The 22,916-nt window shown below is 51.3% G+C and overlaps 2 protein-coding genes across 11 annotated transcripts in view; both read right to left on the bottom strand.

The window, feature by feature from the left end:
• The window catches only part of MTA1 (metastasis associated 1), a 70,177-nt gene extending 65,817 nt beyond the window's left edge, over positions 1-4,360 (bottom strand). For 2 of the 4 annotated variants that reach the window (XM_042874182.1, XM_042874183.1), the window contains exon 1: positions 4,165-4,355. In XM_042874182.1, the coding sequence (XP_042730116.1) occupies positions 4,165-4,192 (28 nt within the window). In that variant the 5' untranslated portion in view covers positions 4,193-4,355. Of the gene's footprint in view, positions 1-4,164 lie in introns of all 4 variants that reach the window. The other 2 variants (XM_042874185.1, XM_042874184.1) reach the window with 2 other exon arrangements.
• A 4,215-nt stretch (positions 4,361-8,575) lies between these two features.
• Positions 8,576-22,916, bottom strand: part of PACS2 (phosphofurin acidic cluster sorting protein 2) — a 63,523-nt gene continuing 49,182 nt past the window's right edge. For 6 of the 7 annotated variants that reach the window (XM_042873131.1, XM_042873132.1, XM_042873133.1 and 3 more), the window contains exons 19-24: positions 17,743-17,785; positions 14,464-14,506; positions 13,467-13,602; positions 10,263-10,489; positions 9,526-9,639; positions 8,576-8,818 (exon numbers count right to left, since the gene is read on the bottom strand). In XM_042873131.1, coding sequence (XP_042729065.1) covers positions 8,700-8,818; positions 9,526-9,639; positions 10,263-10,489; positions 13,467-13,602; positions 14,464-14,506; positions 17,743-17,785 — 682 coding nt within the window. In that variant the 3' untranslated portion in view covers positions 8,576-8,699. Of the gene's footprint in view, positions 8,819-9,525; positions 9,640-10,262; positions 10,490-13,466; positions 13,603-14,463; positions 14,507-17,742; positions 17,786-22,916 lie in introns of those variants that run through there. The other variant, XM_042873136.1, reaches the window with a different exon arrangement.

Here is a 22,916-nt window from a genome sequence, read left to right as displayed (position 1 = left end):
GCTTCCTGCTGGGGGATGTGAGGAATACCAACTTCACAATGCAGTAAGATCCTGGTGCTGAAGCAAGAAGTGATCTGTTACATCGGTGTTGTCTGAAGATGAGCAGAAGGAAATGGAGGTGATGTCCAGCACTGTCCCAGCTGGGGCAGGGAGCAGCAAAGCATGCTGCCTCAGCAGAAGCCAGCTGCCTGCTCCCACCCTACTCTGCCCAGTGACCACAGCCTTGCAGCCAGCAGAGCTGCACAGAGCAAAGCATGCTGCAGGTCTGGCCACAGCACTGCCACTCCACGCACCTATCTCATGGCTCAGTCCGTATCAGGCAGAGTAAGGAAGGCTGGAAAACACAAGACCTCACATTTCTGAAACGTGATCTGTTGGAATGCACCCTGTATTTGCTAGGATTGCTGACTGCATGAACCAGTTAGAAAGCTGCAAGAATTGACTCTGATTTTTATTATCTTCACTGGTTATTTAACACCTCTGACCACCAAACTCACCCTCAGATCAAGTTACCTTCAAACACTCAACTTCAGCTTACTGTTAATAAAGCAAAAAAAAACCCAAACCCAAAAAAGACAGCTCACCCCTCATAAGGAATACAGAGCAGTGGAGTGGTGCTTCCATTAACCCCTCCTGCCACCCATAATATCTACACACTGATAATAAAGGAACAAGAGAGGGGTTTACACATGTGCCTTCATTAATTTATCTGGATTACATGCTTCAGGTCTGGGCTCAACAACATGCTTCTGTGCAAGCTTTCTTCATGGCTCTGCACCTCTGCTCTCTACCAGGAAAAGACAGAAAAGTTATTTCTGACATCATGATGATATCAGGAGGACCAATTCAGTCACCTGGCAGCAGCTCCAGGCACCACTATGGATGCCACAAACCATGAGCTGGAGCGTGGATGCCACGAGCCTGGATTCCAGGCTGTGGTATGTAAGCACATAGGGACAGGCCAAACCTGGTCCCCAGGGATGCATTACTGACACCCTACAATAACAGGATGGTGACGTCACGCTGCCACGCTTAAAAACTTCAGGGATGGTTACACCGATACAAGAGATGCACACACAGCAGACAGCCACTCTGACATCAGGTGGGGTTGGACAGCAGCACCAAAGAGGTGGTGGAGCTCCGTCACCAAGCAGAGCTTTGGTTCCCACACCAGGCACCAAAGGGCCGTAGTCTCACTTACACATGCTGGCCACATCTAACACATTCAGACGTGCCTGACTCACCCCCCACATGCCTTTCAAGCACACTTTATGTACGCTACAGACTCAACAGTCTCAATAATTTAGTGGTGTAGCACACTCCCAACCAAGAGGGTAACTCTTAAAAGTCAAGAATATATAAAAAGTTTCTCATCTAAAGGCGTAAATTGATGTCTGCCTCAGCAGAAGGGCTGGCTTCAGTAGCTCTGCCCCTCCTGCCCGTCCCCTTGTTCCCAGCCCTCCCATTCAGCTGTTCACACAGTCCCACAGGGAGCTGCACCGGGTGCCTGATTCAGATTAAAAATAATCCAGGAAAATCGCATTGGGAGAGGAGGAGGAAAGGTGGAAGGATTTCAGTTCCTCCAATCAGTGCAAGATGGAAATGCAAAAAGAAAAAAAACACAAAAAAACCTGTCGTGCTGCTTCAAGGGAATAACACAGCAGCATAAACCTGCAGCGGGACTCTGTCAGTTCCAGCAGTACTGGAGTTCAGCAGCGCTGCAACTGAACTCCTGCGGAAGGCACAGAGCAGAAGTGGAGAAGCTCGCTGACCTGCTTGCCCCCAAGCAGCAGACAGCACCTCCTGCAAGGGGAGGCCCTGCAAACAGCTGCCAACTGCATGCTTCACACTGGCATCTGTCAGAGAAGTGCAGTCCACCTATCGGATCACAAAAGCAAAAGCCCACAGCGTTTCACAACCAGGCCAAAAGCGATCAGCGCACACTTCCAGGAGTATTATTGATCTACATCACACAGGCTGCTGCTGGCAGCTGTCAGGTCTGCAGTTCACACACGCGACTCGTAACCACAAGGCCAACAGCGGATTATCTCTTGGATGTTCTTCCTGCAATGGGAAGTACACGAAGTGCACAAATCCGTTGGGGATTTAATCCCGCCCTGGAGTGCACACGCGACTTCAGCACACAGCCATTTGCGGGAGCCACCAGCACCAGAGGTCAGCAGCAATCCAGCAACGCAACCTCCTGGCTCAGGACGGGGCTGCCGCACAGAAATGGCCGCATCCATCCACACGTGGGGCTCGGCAGCACACCCGAGCAAGGCTTCGACCACAAACACAATACCCGAGCACAGGAACTGGCCACCAGCCAGCTCCTCGCCCTCTGCCTGCGGAGGTTATGGAGCAAAGCCTGGACACCAATCCCAAGCACACAGAGGCGACCGACACCAGTCTACAGCATGGGCAAATCATGCCCGAGCAATGAGACTCCCTGCAGTGAGAAGACCGGCTGCACAGGGAGTGCAATCAGCAGCACGACCCTCGGCTGGCTGCCAGTAACAGCATCCATCTGATGGACACAGGGAAAAGCTTCCTGGTGATGTGAATGCACTCTCTGGACACTTGTAGAACTGTGAGAAACGTGTCACATGCTGGAGGGCAGGGCTGCTACTCCTATTTGGAGGAACTTCAACAGGCAGGGAAAAGGGATGTCAAGAGCCTCACAAAGTTCACCTAAGGCCAAGAGAACCCCGCACCTGGGGTGGATAACTGGCTGCAAGAGCACAGGCTGACCACAGAACGGCTCTGCGGAAAGACATCTGGAAAAACAACTGCCCAAGTGCCAGCATGCACTCTCACAACAGAGCTGGCCTGCACCACTCACCATGGCCTCAGCAGTGCAGCAAGAGCACGAGAGGCTGGGTCCAGCCAGCTGCTCAGTACTGGCAACGCACAGCTGCACAGGGGTCCCCAGCATAAGAACGGGTTCATTTGCTGTAAGCATGGCCCAGCACTAGGCCGGGCCCAAATAAAGGACACCATCCCAGCATCACCATCCATAGTGATGGCCAGGGCGGGCTGCGCTTACCCTACACACTCTGCAGTGAGCTGGCCTGCAGCAGCAAGCGGCCTACAGATCTCCAGCACAGGCCCCTTCCCTCCGCCCGTATGAGCCTATAGGGCACAGAGTACAGATGCCAAGCAAGAGACACGCCAACACAGCACTCAGGACTCACACGCACGACTTCAAACACCAAACAGAAATTCCCTCTGCCACTCACACCAGCAGCCCAGCCTTAAGTTCGCACCACTCGTCTCCATCCTCCCCTCTCAGCGCCACAACCCAACGCACGGCTCCTCACGCACCACCGGGGCAGCGCAGGAAGCAGAGGCAGGCCGGCCCAGAGGCACAGCTCATCGTCTGTAAACCAACACCGCCGGGAAGCAGCACACTGCGACAAAGGAGGCGACGTTTTTCGGGGCACGGAGCGAGGACGGGTCAAAAAGGCGGAAAGAACGGAAAGCGGCGGCCGGGCAGGACGGCTCGGCCACCTTCGCCGCATATTTTTCCCCCTCTCGTTTATTTCAGTGCGGTTTTACTGAAGCCCGTTTCACAAACGGGTGCCCGGGCGAGGAGGCGCGGGGAGAAGGAAGTTCCGCGCAACAGTTCTGGCACAGGAAAATGGCTGAGCTCGAACGCACGCCAGACCACCTCGCCGTTCGCACCGAGTCACATCGCACGCCGGACCCCGCCGCCTCTCCTTTCTCTCCCCGTGAGTTAAAACAAAGGACGAGCGGCCCAGGGGCGCCGGGCCGGGACGGCAGCACGGGAGGGGCCGCGAGCAGCCCGACCTGCGGCCCGGCAGACCCTCACGGCCCCGTCCCCGCGCGGCCCTTCCCAGCCGGGCCCCCACCTCCGCCCGCTCCACCCAGGGCCGCCCCCCGCGGCCCCGCGGCCTCCCCGCGCCGCCCCTTCACCCCGCTTCACCCCGCCGCCGTCCTCACGCCCGATTTCCCCCCCCTTCCCCCATCCCCGCCGCCCCCCCTCCGGTCCCAGCCTCCCGCGCCGTCGTCCCCCCCCCGCACCGCCCCCGCTCGCGGCCTAACCCCGCCGCCCCGCCCCGGGCCTCGCCTCGCCCCGCCGGCCCCGCAACGCCGCCCGCACGCGGCCGGGCCGTGGGAGCGCCTGCCTGCCTGCCCGCCTACCTCCCACCCGGTACATGTTGGCGGCCATGCCCGGGACGGGGCCGGGTGCGGGGCGCGGGCCGCTCCCGCCGCCTCCTCCTTCTCCTCCTCCTCCTCCAGGTGCCGGATCCGCTGGAAAATGGAGGCTGAAACGGCCGGGCGGGGGAGGGGAGCGGGGGAATTAAAGGGGCCGCGCCGGCTGCCGCCCGGCCGCTAAAGGAAGGCGGGAGGGCGGCGGGCGGAAGGCGGGGCGGCGGCGGGACGGGAGCGGCGGGAGGGAGGGAAGGAGGGAGTGAAGGGGGAGGGAGGGACGGACGGACGGAAGGAGGCGGCCGTCCCGGAGCGCTGCGTGGGGCGGAGAGCGCCGCGCCCGGCCTGGGGGAGCCGAGCGGGGACGGGCGGAGCGCCGCGCTTCACGGCCAGCTCTGCGTGTCTGTGCGCGGGGCGACGCTCAGAGCTTGCGGGAGGACGAGGCTAGATCGGCCGGGATGAACATCTACAAACCGCACCGCAGCCGCTCGCGTGCTGTGGGCTGATCTTCCCGGGTGCCGAATTGGGTTTTTAAGCGGCAGAACCTCGGCGGATTGCGCGGTGCCCCGTCTCAACGCCGCTCAGACGTGAGAGCGCGGCTCCGGCCCCGGGGTTACGCGGCACGGGGCTGAGCCTCGCCCCTATGGACGAGGAGCGGGCGCTGCAGAAGGCAGCGTGAAGAAGGATCGGGGACCGCTGGATAGAGAGCGCAGGAAAAAGCCGTGCTGGGCTGTCAGCGCAGCTCTGGTTCCCGTAGTTGAGGCCCCGTGGGAGCCGGGCATCCCCAGCCTGCTCACGGCCGGGTTCCTGGAAGGCACGTGAGCGGTCCTCCTCCCAGCTCCGCTCTCCCCTGCACTCTTGCCAAGCCCGGTTTCCCCCACTCCCAGCCCGCAGCCACCAGGCGGCTCAGCGCCTCCCAGCCCCGAACCCCTCCTGTGCTGGCTGTGGCACCCAGCGGCTCTTCCTGCAGGAGATGACCGCCCCGCCTGTGCCGAACAGCCCCTGCTGACAGATGACTCCAGGGGCGGATATGTGCTTTCATGTCCAGTTTTATTAGTGTTGCATTAGTACCATAAAATAGTTGACGAGGTCGAGCACGTTGCGGTTTGTTAAAAAAAAAAAAAAAAAAAAAAAAAAAAAAAAAAAACTGAGAACCCAAATAATACAACAATGAAACAGATGGACAACTCAGGAATCTACAAAGTGGTAACGTCCCCTCTTGTGCGGCAGCCCAGGCAGGGCTGACAGCACAGCACACAGTATCCACAGTGCTTCCCCATCACCATGGCACGCAGCTGGGCAGGCAATGCCCTGCAATGCTGAGCAGGTGACCGCTGTGCTGCAGAGCAGTGCTCTTCCCTATGGAAACCAAGGACCTGCTGATTGGGGATGGAGGCATCACACCCAACGTTGTTCCAGGACCCCCACTCCTGCAAACCCAGCAGCACTCATCAGCTTGGCCCCTCTCAACAGGATCTTCCTTTCAAGCTTTGAGCCACAATATGCAATGCCCCAAGTCCTGGCTCTGCACTGCCCCCTCCGTGCCTGTTGCCGGTTAGAAAGGACCGGGAGGAGCCTTCCTGCGTGAGCTGCTTCCCACTGCCGCTGTGGAAACTCACAGGGCCTTTGCTGCAGTGCCAGGTAAAGCTCAGGCCAGTGGGTGTTGGCCAAAGGATGACCGCACGCTGACAGCAAATCTCCTCCAGCCCCAGCAAATGTCCACCTGTGCCTTATTAAGTCACAAACACACACCAGTAACACAGCAAAGCCCAGCTGAGGAGACAGTGGCCGTCCCCAAGCTCATGGGTAATTAAGGACTCTGCAGCTACTGCTGAGATGGAAGTGATAAGAATTTCAGTGGATGGCAGCTGCAGAGTGGAGCTGAAAAGCCACCCAAGACCCCACGTGTGCAGCAGGACAGGCAGCAGGTGACCATCCCCAGGGCTGGGGACGAGCCACAGAACCCAAACCAAAGGACCAGCAAGCACAAGGTGCAACACAATGCCACATAACCTTCCATCTCTCGTCTGCTCACCAGTGCTGTAAAACCAGGTCAGTGCCACAACAAGCCCTCACCTCCAAGCAAGGTGGAAGCCCTTCTCCCAGCAGTGTTACCATCTCCCTCCTACCCGGTGAATTCAGGTGTACAAAGTTACACCAAAACACAAACTAACATGAAATGCAACGAGCGCGAGTGCTTCTTTCTCACGTACACACACACACGCACACACAGTAGAGCAGGGCAATGTACACATGACAGGCAGGACCCAGCAATCCTGCACCAGCTACTGCCCGTTTCTTTACAGTAGGTTGAAACACACGCAGAGGAGCACAGCGTTCAGTCATTGCAGCAGGGCTGCCCATCCCATGCCTGCCACAGAGCTGCCGGGCTGCGTGTGGTGCCCAGAGATGGAGCCCAACGCTCAGCTCCTGCCACAGCAGTGGGAGCCTCAAGGAAGAAATCTCACACTAATTTCCTTTCAAAGGGGTTTTTCGATTCAACAGCCTCAATACAATTTAAAAGAAGAAAGAAAAAAAAAAAAAGAAAGGATGTGCTTATACACCATCTCCCACGCTGCTGCTGCTAGGCAACGCTACGCAGTCCTACAGCATCAGCTCAGGTCAACCAAAACCACAGGAGTAGATGGACACAGCGATGTGAGCTGAGTCCTGCCCCAGCTGTGTGCTGGCAGCTGGGAGGCAGTGCTGTGGGAAGGGGCAGCAGGAGCATGCACACAGCCTGCACAGCATCCTCCTCCCATCTGGTCACGGGGAGGATTTCATTAAATCAAAGCCAGCAGAGCAGCCCAGCCCCGAGCTGCAGCAGGGACCACGCTCTCACCTTGCTCCCCATCAGCCCACCAGCAGGGCAGAGCAGGACCCATCCCAGCAGGGCAACACAGATTCTCCAAACCTTTCAGAGAAAAATATAACTACTGAGCAGCTAAAGCTGGGAAATGCTCAAAAGCTTCCCTGTCCTCCAACAACACATTCTGAAAATGCCAAGGTGTGCCAAACAATCAAAAGCCAGGCCAAATAGAGCCCAGGGCACAGGGCACCCTGCTGCCCAACAGAGATGAAGAACCCATCCAGCTTCATCCACTGCCCCGTTCCACCTGTAGTTCTCCACTGCAGCACAGGAACCACATCACACAGCAAAGCTCAGCCTGCAGCAATGCCCTGCCGAGGACAGGATGCACCCCATAGAGAAATGAATGCCTGCCTGAGCAGACAATACTCCCAAAGCAGACAGCGAGGACAACTTCCTACAGCCTGCAGGTGGGCACCTGCCTCCAGCAGCTCTGTTACAGCCTCGCAGTCCCTACAAGGAGAGGTGCTGGGTGGCTCAGCTGGGCACAACAGCAGCACACCCAGATGCAGACAGCGCAGTCCAGGCAGGACAAAGGCAGAGCAGATGAAGCAGCCCAGACACACTATCTCACATGTGCAGTGTGACAGATGGATGGGCAGGCAGCTGGCCTTGCAGAGCACCTGGCTGGCTGCAGCTCCAGCCACTACAGCGGTGGATCACTTCACAGGCAACGGCTCATCTTCCTGGGTTTGGTAGTTCTCTTTTTTCTTTTTGGCAACTTGTTTTTTTTCTTTTCTCCTCTTTTTTTTTTTTTTTTTTTAATTATTTATTTGTCTTTTTTATTTTTTAAGAAAGCATTAAAAAAAATTTGCGGCTATTAAAAAAAAATCTTTTCCCCTTGGAGGCTGGACGAGGTTTTATTGACAAGTAAATAATCGGTGTGAGTATGTAAATAGCAGCGACCCCACTGACGTGGTGTCCCTCAGCAGCACTGCAGGTGACTGGCTCGGTTTGGTCACTGTCACAGACCAGGGGGCAGCAGAGGTTCCTTACACCTTGTGTTTCCCCAGTTCCTGCTCCTGCCCAGCCTTCCTCAGGCAGCACTGAGCACAGACACCTGCCCAGCCCCAGGGCGGACCCCACATAATGCAGGGCGAGTTCCTCTCTGCCCCTCTCTAGCTCTGCAAACCACCGGTTCGGTTTTCAAACCAGACAGCTGGACGCCCTGCAGACTCGCTGATCTCTCATCCTTTGGCAGCAGGAAGAAAGACTGGCCATTGGTTTTCCCAGAAATATGGAGGGAGGGGTCAAAACGCATCGTAACATGCAGGATCTTCTGCAAAATCCACGGCCCCCCCAGCCCACACACACCAATGAGGTCTCAGGTTAATAAGCAGTGCAGTTATTCAGCTATCTGCTCCGAAGTGGGAGGTATTTGGGCAGGTTGCCTGCTCCTGCCAACTCCCCCATAGCTTTGTTGACAGCACATCTATATTTAAGACTGTTGTTGTTGTTTTTTGCCTTTGTTTAAAGGGGTTTCCTTCCCTTGTAGTAAACTTAAGAGTTAATAGAAAAAAAGTAATTCAAAAGTAATCCAAGCACATCTGTAATTAATTCTGCAGGAGAGGGCAGAGTGATGCGAGTCGAGTTGGCACGCAGTTCCTGGCTCCTGGTGTGCAGTCCCTGGGATGGACAGAGGTCCCTCCGAGCGTGGCTAGAAGTTAGATTTGGAGTGCCCAAATATGCAGATGGGAAAGTGCTTGACATGAGAGGACCACTGTGCTGCCAGTTGAAAGAACTTGACGTCGTTCCACTCCACTCCGTCAATCAGGACTACAGGGGAAAGTTAAAAATAAAACAGGTGAGTTAGAAAACAGCAAGTGTAAGTGGTCAGCCAGAAACAGCTTTGCTAGAAAGCTCCTTGCAGTCAGCAGAGGGAGGCCTGGCTACATTCTGTGCTCAGGGTGTGAGCTGCACTGCTGGGCCAACCCACCACTGTTGCTACACGTGGCTGAAGCACAGACCAGTGATAGGAAGAGCGGCTCAGACTGCTGCTCCAGCAGCACTGGAGCTTCCCAGACTGCTGATTTCAGCTTCACCTGATCTGATCCCTCCAGTTTCCCAAACGCTCTCCGCTTTCTTTTTTGAGCAAACATGCTCTTATGGAGACAGACACATCACACTTCTAACCAGGGGGTCTCTGCCTTTCCTGCAGAGGTGATGTTGTTCGGCAACCACCCCTCACTCGGCAGTCTCACGTGGACTGGGCCAGAATGAAGGAGGGTGACCTGAGAAAATTTCTGTTAACAGTACTGGGAATTATTAACTGAACAGGCAACGAGGATATTTTTGAAACTGGAGACACAGCTCCCCTGACAGACACTGCTAAGTTTGCCTGCAGATGTGAGCCCTTCCCCAGGAAGACCCCATTACACCAGCTCCAGGGCACAGGGCAGCTACAAGGGCAGCTCTTTGCCTGCAGGAAAACAGCTGGCAGCTGAGGCTCACCCCAGAGCCAAAGGGATGCAAGCTGTACATACCCCGCAGCATGTTCTGCTGATGCTTCGCTGTGCAAATCAACCTGCTGATTCCTTCAATGCACTGGCTCTTTGACTCAACTTCCTTGTCTTTTGTTTTCTTGGGTAAAAACATCACTGGAAGAAAATCAAACAAGCAAAGAAAGTGAATCTCTGCTGCTCACAAGAGATGCACCAAGACTCACTAGTGATGTTGTGTTGCTTTTTTTATTATTATTTAAATGTTCATGTCTCAAAGTAACAATTGAATTCATTTCTTAGTTGTTTGGTAGGAGTTTGGCAGGACCGTTTAGCAGGACCATGCCAGCACTCTGCACTGCCATCTATGCACACAAAGACTTCAGGTCCAAGCATCTCAGCCTGGTGGTCAGGGGCATGAGCTCCCTCCTATCTCACCCAGCATCCCACACAAGCAACAAGGAACACTGCTGTGGACACTGGGACACTGTGCACCTCCAGGCCTTCTAACACAGTCACCCACAACAGACCTTTCTCTGTCCCCACTGTTGTTCCTTTGAGCTCTGCCATCTTAGCCGTGAGCATGGACACAACTCCTTACAGCACAAAGAACCACCATCCTTTCAAACTAGCACCTCATTAAGCCACTTCTTACCCACAGACAGACTAGGATCTGGGGACTGACTGTAACGCAGGACTGACAAATCAGCCCCAAGGCTGCAGAACAAGGAGAGCAGCACTGCGTTCTTGGCCTTTGGCAACAGTCAGCACGTTTACCTTACCTTTCTTGTTCTTCTCCTTTGTCACGACAGTCATGGACATGGTTGGAGTGGTGGCGATCTCCCCGCTGGCAGGTAACCTGCTGACCTGGAGGGACCGGAAAGTGCATTTCAGTGTGTTTTTGGTAGTGGAAGGGTCCTTCTTCTCCGGGTCTCTCTTTCTGTCCATGGGTGGAGCTGCAATCCAGTAATCCACCTGCAGGCCCATCAGCTCAGCACCAAGGCCCTGGCTAGAAAACAAGAGAAGCAGCTCATTTCTGCACGATGCTCAGCAGAGTTCTCTCACTGTCTGGTCAAGAGCAGCAGCCACTGAAAAACAGAGCCGGGGAGAAATGCTTGGCTCTTTGTGAAATCAGGCAGCAACATTTCTTGGTGAGACCCATGAGTCAGAAACACAGCAGAAGTCATCAATGAGTGATGCAGCCCAGGTCACATTACAGGGTGGCAGCAGCTCAGCACTGCAACAAGCTGGAATGAGCTGACCTTCTACACAGGCATGGAGTTAAGCAGTGGGGAAGGGATCAGACAAACCACTTCCCAACATGGAGTGCAGTGACCCAGCTAGCAAACCTGACCCCTGAGGTGGCCCAGGGTCGCTTCCAGTCTTCAAGAAAGGATGAGAAGCTGTAAGCACTTACTGGCTACTGTCTCCCAAGCACTGATGAGCGAATGGCCTGGCCAGGCACAGCATTGCCAAAGCCATCTCTGTCTGAATTACTTCCAACACCTATGTCCCTGATCTCTTTCTGTCACCAGCTTCCTTCCTTCTTGTTCAAATGCTCCACAGGTCACACAGCACTCCTGCCCTTTCCAGGTCCCTGTTAGGGCACGGAGCAATCCGCTCCATAGCCCTGCTGCTGGCTGGGAAATTCCTGTGCTGGGTAAATGCTTCACAAGCCCTGTGATGTTTGCTAAACAATGGCAGATTTCAGGACATGATGTGCTATTGAAAACTCCCGCGCATCATGTGGCAGCAGATGTGCCACCAAAACACACTATCAGCCTTTCTAAAGCCTGAAAAGGGAAGATGAGCAACCTGGGAAATTCCACCACCCTCTCTGTCTGCCCCTTCCTCACACTACCCAACCCCTGTACTTCTTCCTACACGGAGTTGATTAACATGCAAGTACTGAACAAAAACTGATCTATCAGTCTGCTGACTAATTATATTTAGCAGGGTCTCGTTTAAGAAATGGTAATTGTTTAAAAAGAGATTAATTGAAGCTCTTGAATAAAATAAGCATTCCTCAACATCACTTGCATAATCAGAAACTCTCATGTAAAATAAGGATAGACCACCACTAGTCTTCTCTGGAAATCATTCCCATTATCAGTTATTCAGCTGAAGCCAGACAGCAACAAAGTTCATCCAGGTCCACCAAAACCACGGTTTGGTTTCTGAGTACAGCTTCAGAACCGAGATTGTTTCAAGGATTTTTCACAGCACATTTCTCATCTCAGTTGTAAAGCCGGTCCCAGACACGACCTTGGCTAAACAAGTGGCTCAATCTTCCAAGTTTGGATCATCCTCCATCTCCTGTGCAGTCACATCCAGATCAGTGGAGATGAAATAATGTTGAACCTAAACTTCCTTTTAACAGCCTGCACTCCTGGGGGTACAGTTCCCAAACCACTTCCCCGTTTGAAAAGCCCATGTGAATCTCCCAGAAGAGATGTCAGCTCTGCCCTCCAGAGCCTGCACAGTCCCAGCAGCAGCAAGCAGCTGTGGCTGGGACTCTCTGGGCAGTGAGGGCTCTCCCAGGAGCCAACAGCAGGGATTTGGTAAGTGAGCTCCTAAGGCAGGCTGAACCCACTAACACTTTCCACTCACTGGGCATGTGCTTAATCCAGGACTTCCACATTTCCAGTTCCATTTGCTAAAAGGAAACTTTAGCTTCTGATTCCTAAAATTGGCTTGAAAGGGCCCCAAGGGGCTCTCAGGGATAAGCAGGAAAGGGACAGTAGGAGACGCTGTTTACAGAGAACAGTCTCTAACTGCAGGGCACTCTCTGACTTCCTCAGTGTGATGATCACAGGGCTAAGGATGTCAGAGGGGACATCCCTGCATCATCCTCTGCTATCCATTAACAGATCTGCTATCCATGAATTTGCCTAACCCCTCATTGAACTGCTGATCCCGCTGCTACAAAAGTAGCAGAGGCAAATGTGGTCCCTACACACCTTCCTGTAGCGTGCAGAAACCCCTTCCTTTCTCCTTTACAACCGACCTCTTGTTAATTTTATGTGTGCCAAGGTCTTGTACCACAGGTATGGCAAAATACAGTTTAACTACAATTCTGGAAAATGTGAGCATCTTACCTCTGTCTCCTCTTCCCCAAAACTGCAGGATCCAAGCATTTCTGGCCTGTCCTTATAAGATGCTGTTCTGTTCCCCTGATCATGTTACCTGGGCTCCTCTGAAACTGCAACTTCATCATGTGCTTCTGGAGGTGGATACCAGAACTGCACAGCAAGAGCAAGATAGCTACACCAACATTTTGTGGTTCAACAGAATGAGTCCTCACCAGGGTAATTCTTTACTGGCAATCTTCTGCTGGTTTCCTCCTTTTAAGTCTACACATTTCAACTAAAGCAGAACTTCATGTTGCTACAGATGCTGCCTCCTTGCTATTCAGATATGCTCTCAGGCAGTCTGCATTTACATTTTACCACCTTACAACTATCCCATGTCACAGAGACAAAGCCTGCTATTTCCAGTGAGTCACTCTGACTTTACAGTTCCTTGGTCCTTATAACCGTTTTATAACAACTGCGAGGGATTAAGCCAGCTACAGAACAGGTATCTGGGGATTAGGGTCAGTATTTTATTTGGCTACATAACTCCCCAGCAGAATTCAGACTCAAAGGGAAATTTCCAGAAGACAGAGAACACAAACCTTCCCAAACAGGTTGCCAACAATCACGGTTTCTACCAGGCCATCAGAAACAAAAGCGGCCCCTTCTCATTGAACATGCCTGTCCTTGAAAAAATGTTTCTATCAGGTGTAAGATCCCCTCTACCTTCCTCAGGTACCCTGGGGCCAGCAAGGACCAGAGGCAAGAGAGGCGCACGACAGAGGTGACATATTCAAATGTTTGCTGAGAAGGAAGAAGGCAGAGCTACAGGTTTTCCTTTTGGAGCTTTCCTCCTTCCTGGATATGTCATAACACAGACAAGGGGGGTGTATGAGACAAAACATGCTTTACCTTGAGGATGAGAAGCTGCCTGTGACAGACGGTGAGGAAGGTGGTGTGGGGGAGGCTTCTTTCACAGCAGGAGACACAGAAGGTGGGGTAGAAGAAAGGACACTGGAGCTTGAGGGAGCTGCATCATCAGAGTCACCTTGCAGAGAGAAAGCCAAGCTGTTTGTCTGGGTTTGTCTCACAGTCTAGCACGTGCACACTGGGATAGCTCAGTATCTTTACCCACACTCATGCTGTACACATCTCCGTATTGGCTTTGTTCAGATGCAGCCCAGAGATCAGCTAGCCCACCAGTTGTGACTGCTCCACACCTACAGCATGGGACTGCCTATGTCTGGGTAAGAGGCAGAGACATTCACAATGCTCTGGGCTCCCCATTGGCATCTTCTCTCCCAGCTTTTGTTCTGAGGTTCCCAGCTGATTTTTGATTAGGAAAAAGACTTTCTGATTAGTAGTATGTGAAGGAGGAAAAAAAGTTCACACTGAAAAATGTCACTACACCATGTCAATAGGTGTAAACACGTGTAAACAAGCTTTACACTCCCACATTAAAACATGGCCCAAAATTTGTTGTTGGACTGGCAAACTGCTGCCTGTCTTGGAGTTCCCAGTGTTGGGCTCATGTTTGAGATTGAATTCATTAGGGAATGGAGCTGCCTCTCAAGTTGGGAGTAGGAAACCTCAAGTAACCATAGTGGTGAATCCATATTACATACACATACAAAAAATGGGTGTTAGACCATATCTGAGTGGAAGTTCCCTGGACGAAGGTGTGGGAATTTCAGCTAGCCTAAAGCTCTCTGAAAAGTACCAAGAAAAAGGGCTTCTTGAAATACAGAGGAAATTCTTCGAGTTAAACGCAACAGAACTGAGAGCTAACACAAGCAATTTCATCTTAGAAAAACCTGAAGACACAAGCAACAAACAGGTCTTTCCAGCCTGTGAAATCAGCCTCCTGCAATCTGTGTGACACCAGAAACAGATATGAGATGCTCGTTACCTGACGTCGCAGAAGATTGTTCCACTATTCCAACTTTCACCACCTAGAAAGGAAAGAGCAAACAGGACAACTCTGAAACAGGAGTCCTATGAATTTCGGGAACTCTTCACCTCCCAAAGTCAGTCCAACCCTAAAGCTACCTGTGGCACTGTCCCTACAGTCAAAGCAGTGTAAAAGCATGGTAAAAGTGGAGTTTTGCAAGGCCCAGCAGGTCCTATCCACATCCAGATGAGTAGAACCAGCTCATATCCCTTCTCTTACTTACCCAAAAGAAAGCACCGACCCTACAGAGCTGTTACAGACTTGCACAGCTCCGACTAGCCCAAGGTCAGCCCCAAGCCATGTCACCTATAAGGCCTGCTCATGCCTCCTGTGGGAATAAGGCAGAGAGGACAAAGGAATACAAGTATCTTTTTAGCACTGCTCTGATGCTGGGATTGCTTCCACCACACAAGTGCAGCTGCTTCCAGGCAGCACCAGAATTGGGTTGTGTTAGGAAACCACAAAAGCAGCAAAGTACAGATTCTGATCAGAGTTTTCTAATCTCCAAACAAGAGAGGTATCTGGCAAATAAAATAAAGCTCCTAGCATAGCCTGTATGCACAGATAAACCATCACATGTACAGCTCAGAACAATTCCAATCACACTGTAATGTGGCCACAAATGCACACTGATACGAACAACCACCAGTCAGTACACCGAGTATCCTCAAGTCAGTAGAACATTTTAGAGTGAGAAAATGTCACTCAGCCTATTTTGCTTGAAAACAGAACATGATTAAGTTTGTGTAGAGCACATCTTTAGGGAGCAGATTTCTTTGCTACAGAGACAACAAACAGGACTTAATCATTGAAGCAAAACACTTTGCACAGCTCTTGAAGTGGTGGGAGCTGGCTGTACACTCAGCACCAGACTTAGAGAGCTTGGAGGCTCTTTGGTAGATTGTTAACCCCAGCCTCGGAAAAGTCACTTGGAATGCAGCAGTGTGCGCAGCAGAGTGGCTTGGGAGATGGAAGTAGGACTCTCAGTGGGCCCTGCAGCTCAATCTGGCCAACCTTTGTTTGAAGAGAAACAAATCAAGCTCTGGAGTCAACAGCCACTTGTGCTGCATGTGTTAAATGCCAAGAGGATGTTTCACAGACTAAGGAACTGGGAATGAGAGGAGATGAGGCATTAGAATTAGGGAAAGAACAAGGAATACAGAAAACTGCCTGCAACCACCTTGATCTGCAAGCCAGAAAGGAAATCTCTTTTGGCCTTTTCCTTTCTGTTGGCCGACTGATGCTGCTCGAGGTCAGACACATGGGAGGAAGACGAGGCTAAATGCCTTCCCTTCATTCAGGAAGGGGCGTGGGACTCCTGCCCTTCCACCAAAGCCTCCATTCAGCAATGATGCAGCCAGCCTCCTTTCCCTGCAGGAAGGATGTGCGTCCTGTTAACTCTCCCAGCACCTGGCTGTTGGCACAGTGCAGGACAGTGTAGTGTCACAACCACGGCCTGTGCGTGCAGTCGGCCCTTCACAAGGCTCTCCTCTCATCTCTCAGAGCCCAGCTATGCAGCACAGCCAAAACAGCTGCAGGTCTTCAGTTTTTGCAGTCCAGAAGCCAGAGTCCAAGCAACATTAGGAGTCCCAAACACCAACATTTCCAGCTCCCTCCCTTTTTGGCCAACAGCCCCAATGTCAGGAGTACATCAGAGGCAGAAATAAGCAGCACTGACCTGACCCTCTCCACCAGTCAATGTGGAAAGTCAAGCGGTATTTTCAAGGCAAATTTGGGGGAAATTGGCAGCATTACACACAGACACTTCTCTCTTTCTCTTCTACACAGTCAAATCGAGACTGGAAAAGTGTTGCTAATGTAAGGATAATATTCATTTAAGGAGCAACCAGACAAAACCTCTGGATCCCATCTGCTTGCATATGGCAGTGTTGAACTAAATCAATCCCTATGAAAAGCTCTGCAGAGCCTAACTGCTCAGTAAGACGGGCCCAGGAGCCTTCCAGCACTTCTGAGTCTTTCCTGTTAGTGGGGCAGGGAAACAGCTGTTTCATGACAGCAGTTCTTGCCCAGCAACCACAGGACACACACAGTACCACAGCAAAACTCATCAGCAGGAAGCAAATTGAGAAGTTGTGCCTCTACTTTAGCAAAAGGTATCTTTCCCTCTACAAATAAAAGTCTATTGTCACCATCACAGGAGCACTGCGGAGAGATGTGCACTGCAATGAGACAGAGTGAAAGCAAGGTCAGCCTGAGTGCAGGAGTGGATCAACTCTTTAAACTCCTTGGGATTTCAGATTAGCTCTGACGCATTGGTGGGGATACAAACAGGAACACACAGCAGTCAGCTTAACACAGAGTAGGCAGAACAAGGCAACCAGCAAGCAAGAAAAATGAGCTACAGGGCAGAGGCAAGAGCTGTGGAAGAGAACATGGTAACTGAAGAACAGTCAAGGGTTACCCTTTGGGCCACAGGACAATGACTCAATACCTAAAACTTAAGGAATTGAAGAGCATCAGAGAAGGGGAGGGAATCTATTGGAGGCAAAGCACATGGTGCACAAAACACACCAACAGGAGCACAAACACACCCTGCCCAGAAAGCGTGCACTTTAAAGGTAAAGGCAAGAAGGACAAGTCAGGGACTACCATCCCAACTACATATTCATATGATAAACTACATTAAACAGCTACTGCCTTAGGCAAACCTAACAGTGGGATATGTGATCTGCCCAGTGGGATGTACTCTCCTTTTCCCAGGAGTGGATGGAATATTTAGAGGGCTAGAGACCATTCATGATAAGCATACATAGAACTGATAATGGAATACTACATTTGGCCACACTGATCATGCAGGGTAATACTCAGCATAGGAAACTGAGGTTAGGTTTCCAGGAACACACCCCGCTCCCCTGACATGGCCCAGCAGTAACTCTGTGCCAAACAGGTGCTTTGGTCTGAAACAAAGACAGGCCACAGGGCAGAGCATTTTGGCAGCACGCTTTCTTCTCTGTACTGAAGTATGTAACAGCTAGGCTATGGTGCTTGCTATGTGCTGGCGGGCATGCAAGCCTGGAACTGGCTGCTTGGGAACTGAAGCACCAGCAATGTTCTGAGAGGTCTTAGAGGCATGCTTACACACGAGGCGGTTGCATCCCACCATCAGATGCCCATGCTAACCCTCCGTCTTAGAGCACACAGTGCTCCTGCTGTACCCCAGGGACCAGGGAAGTATTCTAACCCTGTGGCATGAGACATTAACTAAAATACACTCACCCCAACGAAGGGAATGAACTTCTGCGAAGATTCCTCGTCAGGGCTAAAGGCAAAGAGAAAGGAGTTGTTAATAGCTTGCTTCCATGCTGGGCACAATACTCACTTCATATGTTGCATTCAAGCATGCAGCAGGGATGGACAGTATGCAAGCGCCAGTCCAATGTCTCCTCTCAGGGCCCCTTGCCAGCACGCTCAGATCTGCACGGGCAGGGAGGAGCACACAGCTTACAGCCCATCTCCGAGGGGAAGGTCTCCTCCTCCCTCCCGCTTCACAGAGAAACATGCTTTATGGCAGTACAGACACACGGCCTCCTGCTGCGAGGAGATGGATCTGCGCCACAACAACACCAACAACTGCGCGTTACTTACTGGGACCTGAAGCGCTCTGCACGGATGGCCGTCACACGTCCCACCTTTGGAGCCATGTGCCATACCTTGCACATCCCAGCATCTCTAAAGCAGTTAGCCTGCCACGGGGTTACAAGCCGTGACACGTGGTTATTGGCACAGCACTGCAGGACGCACGCGCACACACTCACACGGATGCACGTTCCCCGCCATCGGGAGCTTGCACAAGAAACGGAGCGCACTGGGGAGATCAGGACACCAGCTTGAGAATGGCAAACAGCTAAACCAGACCCAACAGAATGCACACGATGGCCCAGAGATGCCTGAAGACAATACTATGTATGTTCCTTCCTGCTCTGCTCCCACCCAGGCTCCAGAGACCAGAGGGTGAAGACAACAGGCCAGCAAGGCAGGCCACAGTCAGATCTAACAGGGGCCAGAGAGAATCCACAAGGACTTGGGGAGGATCCAAGTGGGTTGGAAGGGCCCACAGAGCCACTGCTCCCCTCTTGTGCTGCACACAGAGGCACGGGTGCTGCAGAGCACACCCATACGTACAGAGGAGGTGAAGTCCAGCCGAGAAAGTGACTGCACACAATGCTTCTCAGTGGCCAAGGCTGGGAAACAGGTAGGAAGGCAAACACCAAGATTCTTCATGTTTCTCTTTTTGCACATCCCTCAGTGCTCAGAGCAGTGCAACATTCAGTACAAAATCCTGCACCGCCTTTATCCACAACGTTGCTGTTGTTGAGGGGCTTTGCTCCCTCCCTGCTCTTGATCCCAAGCATTGCATCTTCACTCTTTCCCTAAAGCACATCAAAAAAACGTCTGAGCTCCTGATGGTGGGTTGGTGTCCAACCACGGATGCAAGTCCCCAGCAAAATTATCTCTTCAGAGCACAAGACTTCCAGCTCCACTTTTGTCAAGGGAAAGGAGAAACCCATATTGATGCTGAGAGAAGCTCAGCTTTCTCACCCTTCCTTCAGCTCCACAGCCTGCAGATCAGGCAGCACCAAGTCCTGCTCATCACACAAAGGAAGCGCAGTCATAGCTCAGTCATCTCACAGCTACTGCGTGGCTTTGCTCCAAGCTCTTCAGAAGCAAACCTTGCCCAACTCCAGCAGATAACTTGTTCACGTTTCCCCAAGGAGCTCCATCTCACCAAAGAGAGTAGAGGAGCTACTCTGCAATAAATCATTTGCTTCAGCCACCGCTTCACAGTGACACACAGGCAGTCCCAAGCAATCTGGCTGGGTTTCAGCTGGGCTAGTCCTGTCACACCCTCTGGGCAACTCTTGTACAATCTTGTACATACACCTCTGAAAATGCAGCTTACCAGAGCAGCTGCTCCTCATGTAGACCAAAGGAGAGCTAAGATGACTGTGCTCCTTCCTCATTTTCTCTTTTTCACTCTTTCTTCTTTCTTGTCCTTTGCGATCCCAAAACATTCATCCAGAATCCTCTCACCTTAGCCAGTATCTCTTCTATTCCTCCTACCACATGCATGCATACCCACCTTTAATGCAAAGCCAGACCTGACCCTGGTTTGTGATATTTTGAACTGTGGTTTTGGATACTTCATCTATATTTCTTAGGAATAATAAATCCTAAACCCATGCAGAGAGGCTAGGAAGAAAATCTTCTTTACCTGTAATGGGTGGTTGTCAAATTACTGGTTTTGATTGGGTATAATCCTTCCACCTGCAATCAATTGTTCCTACCCAGGAACAGATTAGCGCGTTCTCTCTCCACCAAAATAAATTAATTCAGATTGAACAAAGATACACAGGCAGATTTAGATGCTTTAAGGCTCTTAGAAATGAGAAGGTATATCACCAGGAGTCAGCCCCCTGACAGAAGGAAGAAATAATCTCTCTCGCTTCTAGGACAAAGGACAAAATACACCTCAAAGCACGCTAGTATCACAGTAAGAGGAACTGAATAATCACTAAGAACAGTTATGCCAGTTGCTAGGCTTTCCCTTAAGACTTTGTTTACAAGTTCCACCAAGTCTCCAGAGCTGAAATGAAGCAAAGGGACAAAAGGACTCCAGGTTCCAATGACATTGCATGAGTGACCTCTCTGCTTCCCCATAACACTCTCCTACAGTGCTCCCACAGCAGACTGGCCGTATGTAGCAGAATTTCCATCGTGTTCCTTGAGCCTTGATTCCTTCCTCTTCCACACCACTCCATCAGGCAAGAGGTGCAGGTAAAGATTTCCACTGCGTGAGGAGGTTCAGGCAGCAACCAGCTAGGTGGGATCAGGTCCATCTTCACAAGCTGTGTTCACACTCAGCAGCTGCTGCAGGGTGCAGTTTAGAAGCAGCACTCAGAGAAAGGATCTGGACTCTGTGCCTGGCCAACACCCCACAGGAGCCAGAGAAGTGCAACAGGCAGAAAATAGCTTTATCTCTGCTTCTTATTGCCCAGGAGCCACACAGGCTCACTCTTTAACACAGGGCACTTTCTTGCACTGCAAAGTGCAAGAGCTGTGGAAGTTCTCTTAAAACATGAGCTAAGAGTGAGTGAATGACTCAGCCCTTTCCCTACCAGCGAGCAACACTCCATTTCCAATAGCCAGGCTGCTTCCCAAGTTCATGCAAGGGCTATCCAGAAGCCACGTGTCACGAGCTGTGCTGGATGCTGAATCGCAGTGGCTGACACCAGCCCAGGTGTGCCAAACTGATCAGCAATCCAAGTGTGCTGGGAGTGAGTGGCTGCTGACAGATCTCTAACACTGTGGGGTTTCTTTCAAAAAGCAATGCAGAGAGATAACAACATTGATGATGCACCCCTCCTACTGGGAGGCCCACCTCTGCCAGCAGGGTCTCAGCTCCCAAATGCGTCCTGAGCTGCAATGTTTCTTGACAATCCACTACCCTTTAGTTCTCCCAGCGTGCAGAGAAAATACCAGGCACACACTGTAACACAGCTGAGTTGAAATGGCAAGGATTTTCTTCCTTAGTACCTTCCCCATTCCCAGCCCTCTCCAAGTCAGGTCAGCAGATGCTCCAAAAGAATAGGACAAAGCTTTTGCACCATTCACAGTCCACCACAGGCAGTACATGCGCCAACTTCTCAGCATGACAAACAGAACAAGGAGATGGGAAGGACAGCGGAGGTCAGTCAAATAGGGACAGCTGGCAATAAAGTTATAAAGCAGCTCATCACATACAGCTATGTCCTAAGGACTGGCTAGCTGGCTTAGCTTTCCTTGGATCTTGGGCTTGTTTAACAGAGCAAATGCTAGGATACTGGGAAATTTGTCTTGCAATGAATTTGTAGGTAGTGCTGTCGCCTATACACTGAGCATTGCCTTGGAAGCTGGCCTTGGAGAAGCCATTCACCTCTAGCCTTGAGGGAGATACAGTTGCAATAACTTCATGAACAGAGGTCAAAATAAACCATGTCCAGTAATAGTAAGGTTTAAAGTAAGGGGTTCTCGTGGGCAGCTCATGGAGCACAACTCCCACCACTAGCATCCATTCTATCTCCTCTTAGGCTCAGGGAATTCCCATGTGATACCTGCCAGTATGCGACTAGTCCTCAACTTTCTGATTACGGGGAGAAAAGTCATTGGTCTGCACTCAGACACTGCACAGCTGAGCCTCAAGTGGCTCAAACTCCAAAACCAGGGGCACAAAACATGCCCTGAGCACCACCTAGAGCACTCTGGTTCGAGCAGTGGGAAATGGAAAGTCTGCTCAGTCCCAATCCTTCTAGAGCTACACTACATCCTCTGACACTGCAACCAAACAGCAAGGATTGACTAGGAATTAGGGAAGAAAGGCACCTACTGCTCAAAGCTACTTCCTCCACAGCTCCTTCATTCCTTTCAGCCCTGGCAACCCATACGTGTGGCCCAAAGGCAGAGCCATTCTTTTAGTAGTGCATTCTGCCAGCAAGTGCCATAGTTTCAAAGCAGCGAACAGAATATAACCTGAAGCACATACTGAGCATCCCAGACTTGCACGAACTGTTAAACAAGGCACAAAAGACCAGCTCAAGGGTGGAAAGGAGACAGGAGATGGGAGAGTGAACCTAAAAGGAATTGATACCTTAGAGTAAAATCAAAATGAAAGCTCTTTTTCCTTTTCAGAAAGCAACCAAAGAAAGAGATAAATATGTTATTATACTTACAACAAAGCGATGCATTCATTTAGATAGTGCTCTTTTTTCGTAACGTTCTCCCTAAGAGCTGCAGTTCTAAAAAAAGCCACGAGGAGACAACTGCCCATTGCTCCACAGGACAGTCTGTTCCTCTGGCTCATCCTTCAGTTTACTCATGTGCTGCTTAGCTGAAAGTGGAAGTTGTTTCAAAGCGGAAAGAGACACTGAAAGACTGTGGGCTACGCCACAAATCTGACTCGGTCTCAGTGCTCTCTTCCAAGCAAGCTCCTGCAGGGTTTGAATTTGCAGCATCACATGAACCTCTCCATAGTGTCAGGCACTGTACACACATTCTAAAATCTAAATAGATCAGACCAGCTTGGTAAAGAGGTCACTGCACCACTATTAAAAGTGAGTGTTGCTAAAGTAGATTTCAGGTGTTTGTTCGACAAAATGACCTTTTTGAGCACATCAGACACTCAAAATGATGAAATGCGCATTAAACACAAAAGTGAATCTGCAATTGAATGGACAAAGCAGTGGAGAATAGTGCAAAATCCAGCCAGTGAAGGGTGCAGAGAAAACAAAACAGCTACTAGAAAGGGTTAATGTTGCACTAAACTCTGTGTTTGTAACTAAGGTAAGTCTTCACACCAAACACAACAAAAAGCTAAGAGCTTTGAGCACCCTGTGGCTCTCCAAACTTCACTTTCA

The sequence above is a fragment of the Lagopus leucura genome, unplaced genomic scaffold (assembly GCF_019238085.1).
Source record: "Lagopus leucura isolate 7727_CA_CO unplaced genomic scaffold, USGS_WTPT01 Super-Scaffold_100009, whole genome shotgun sequence".
NCBI classification, from domain to species: Eukaryota; Metazoa; Chordata; class Aves; order Galliformes; family Phasianidae; genus Lagopus; species Lagopus leucura.
Note: the sequence above shows the minus strand (reverse complement) of the source record. Positions and strands in the feature narration are given on the sequence as shown.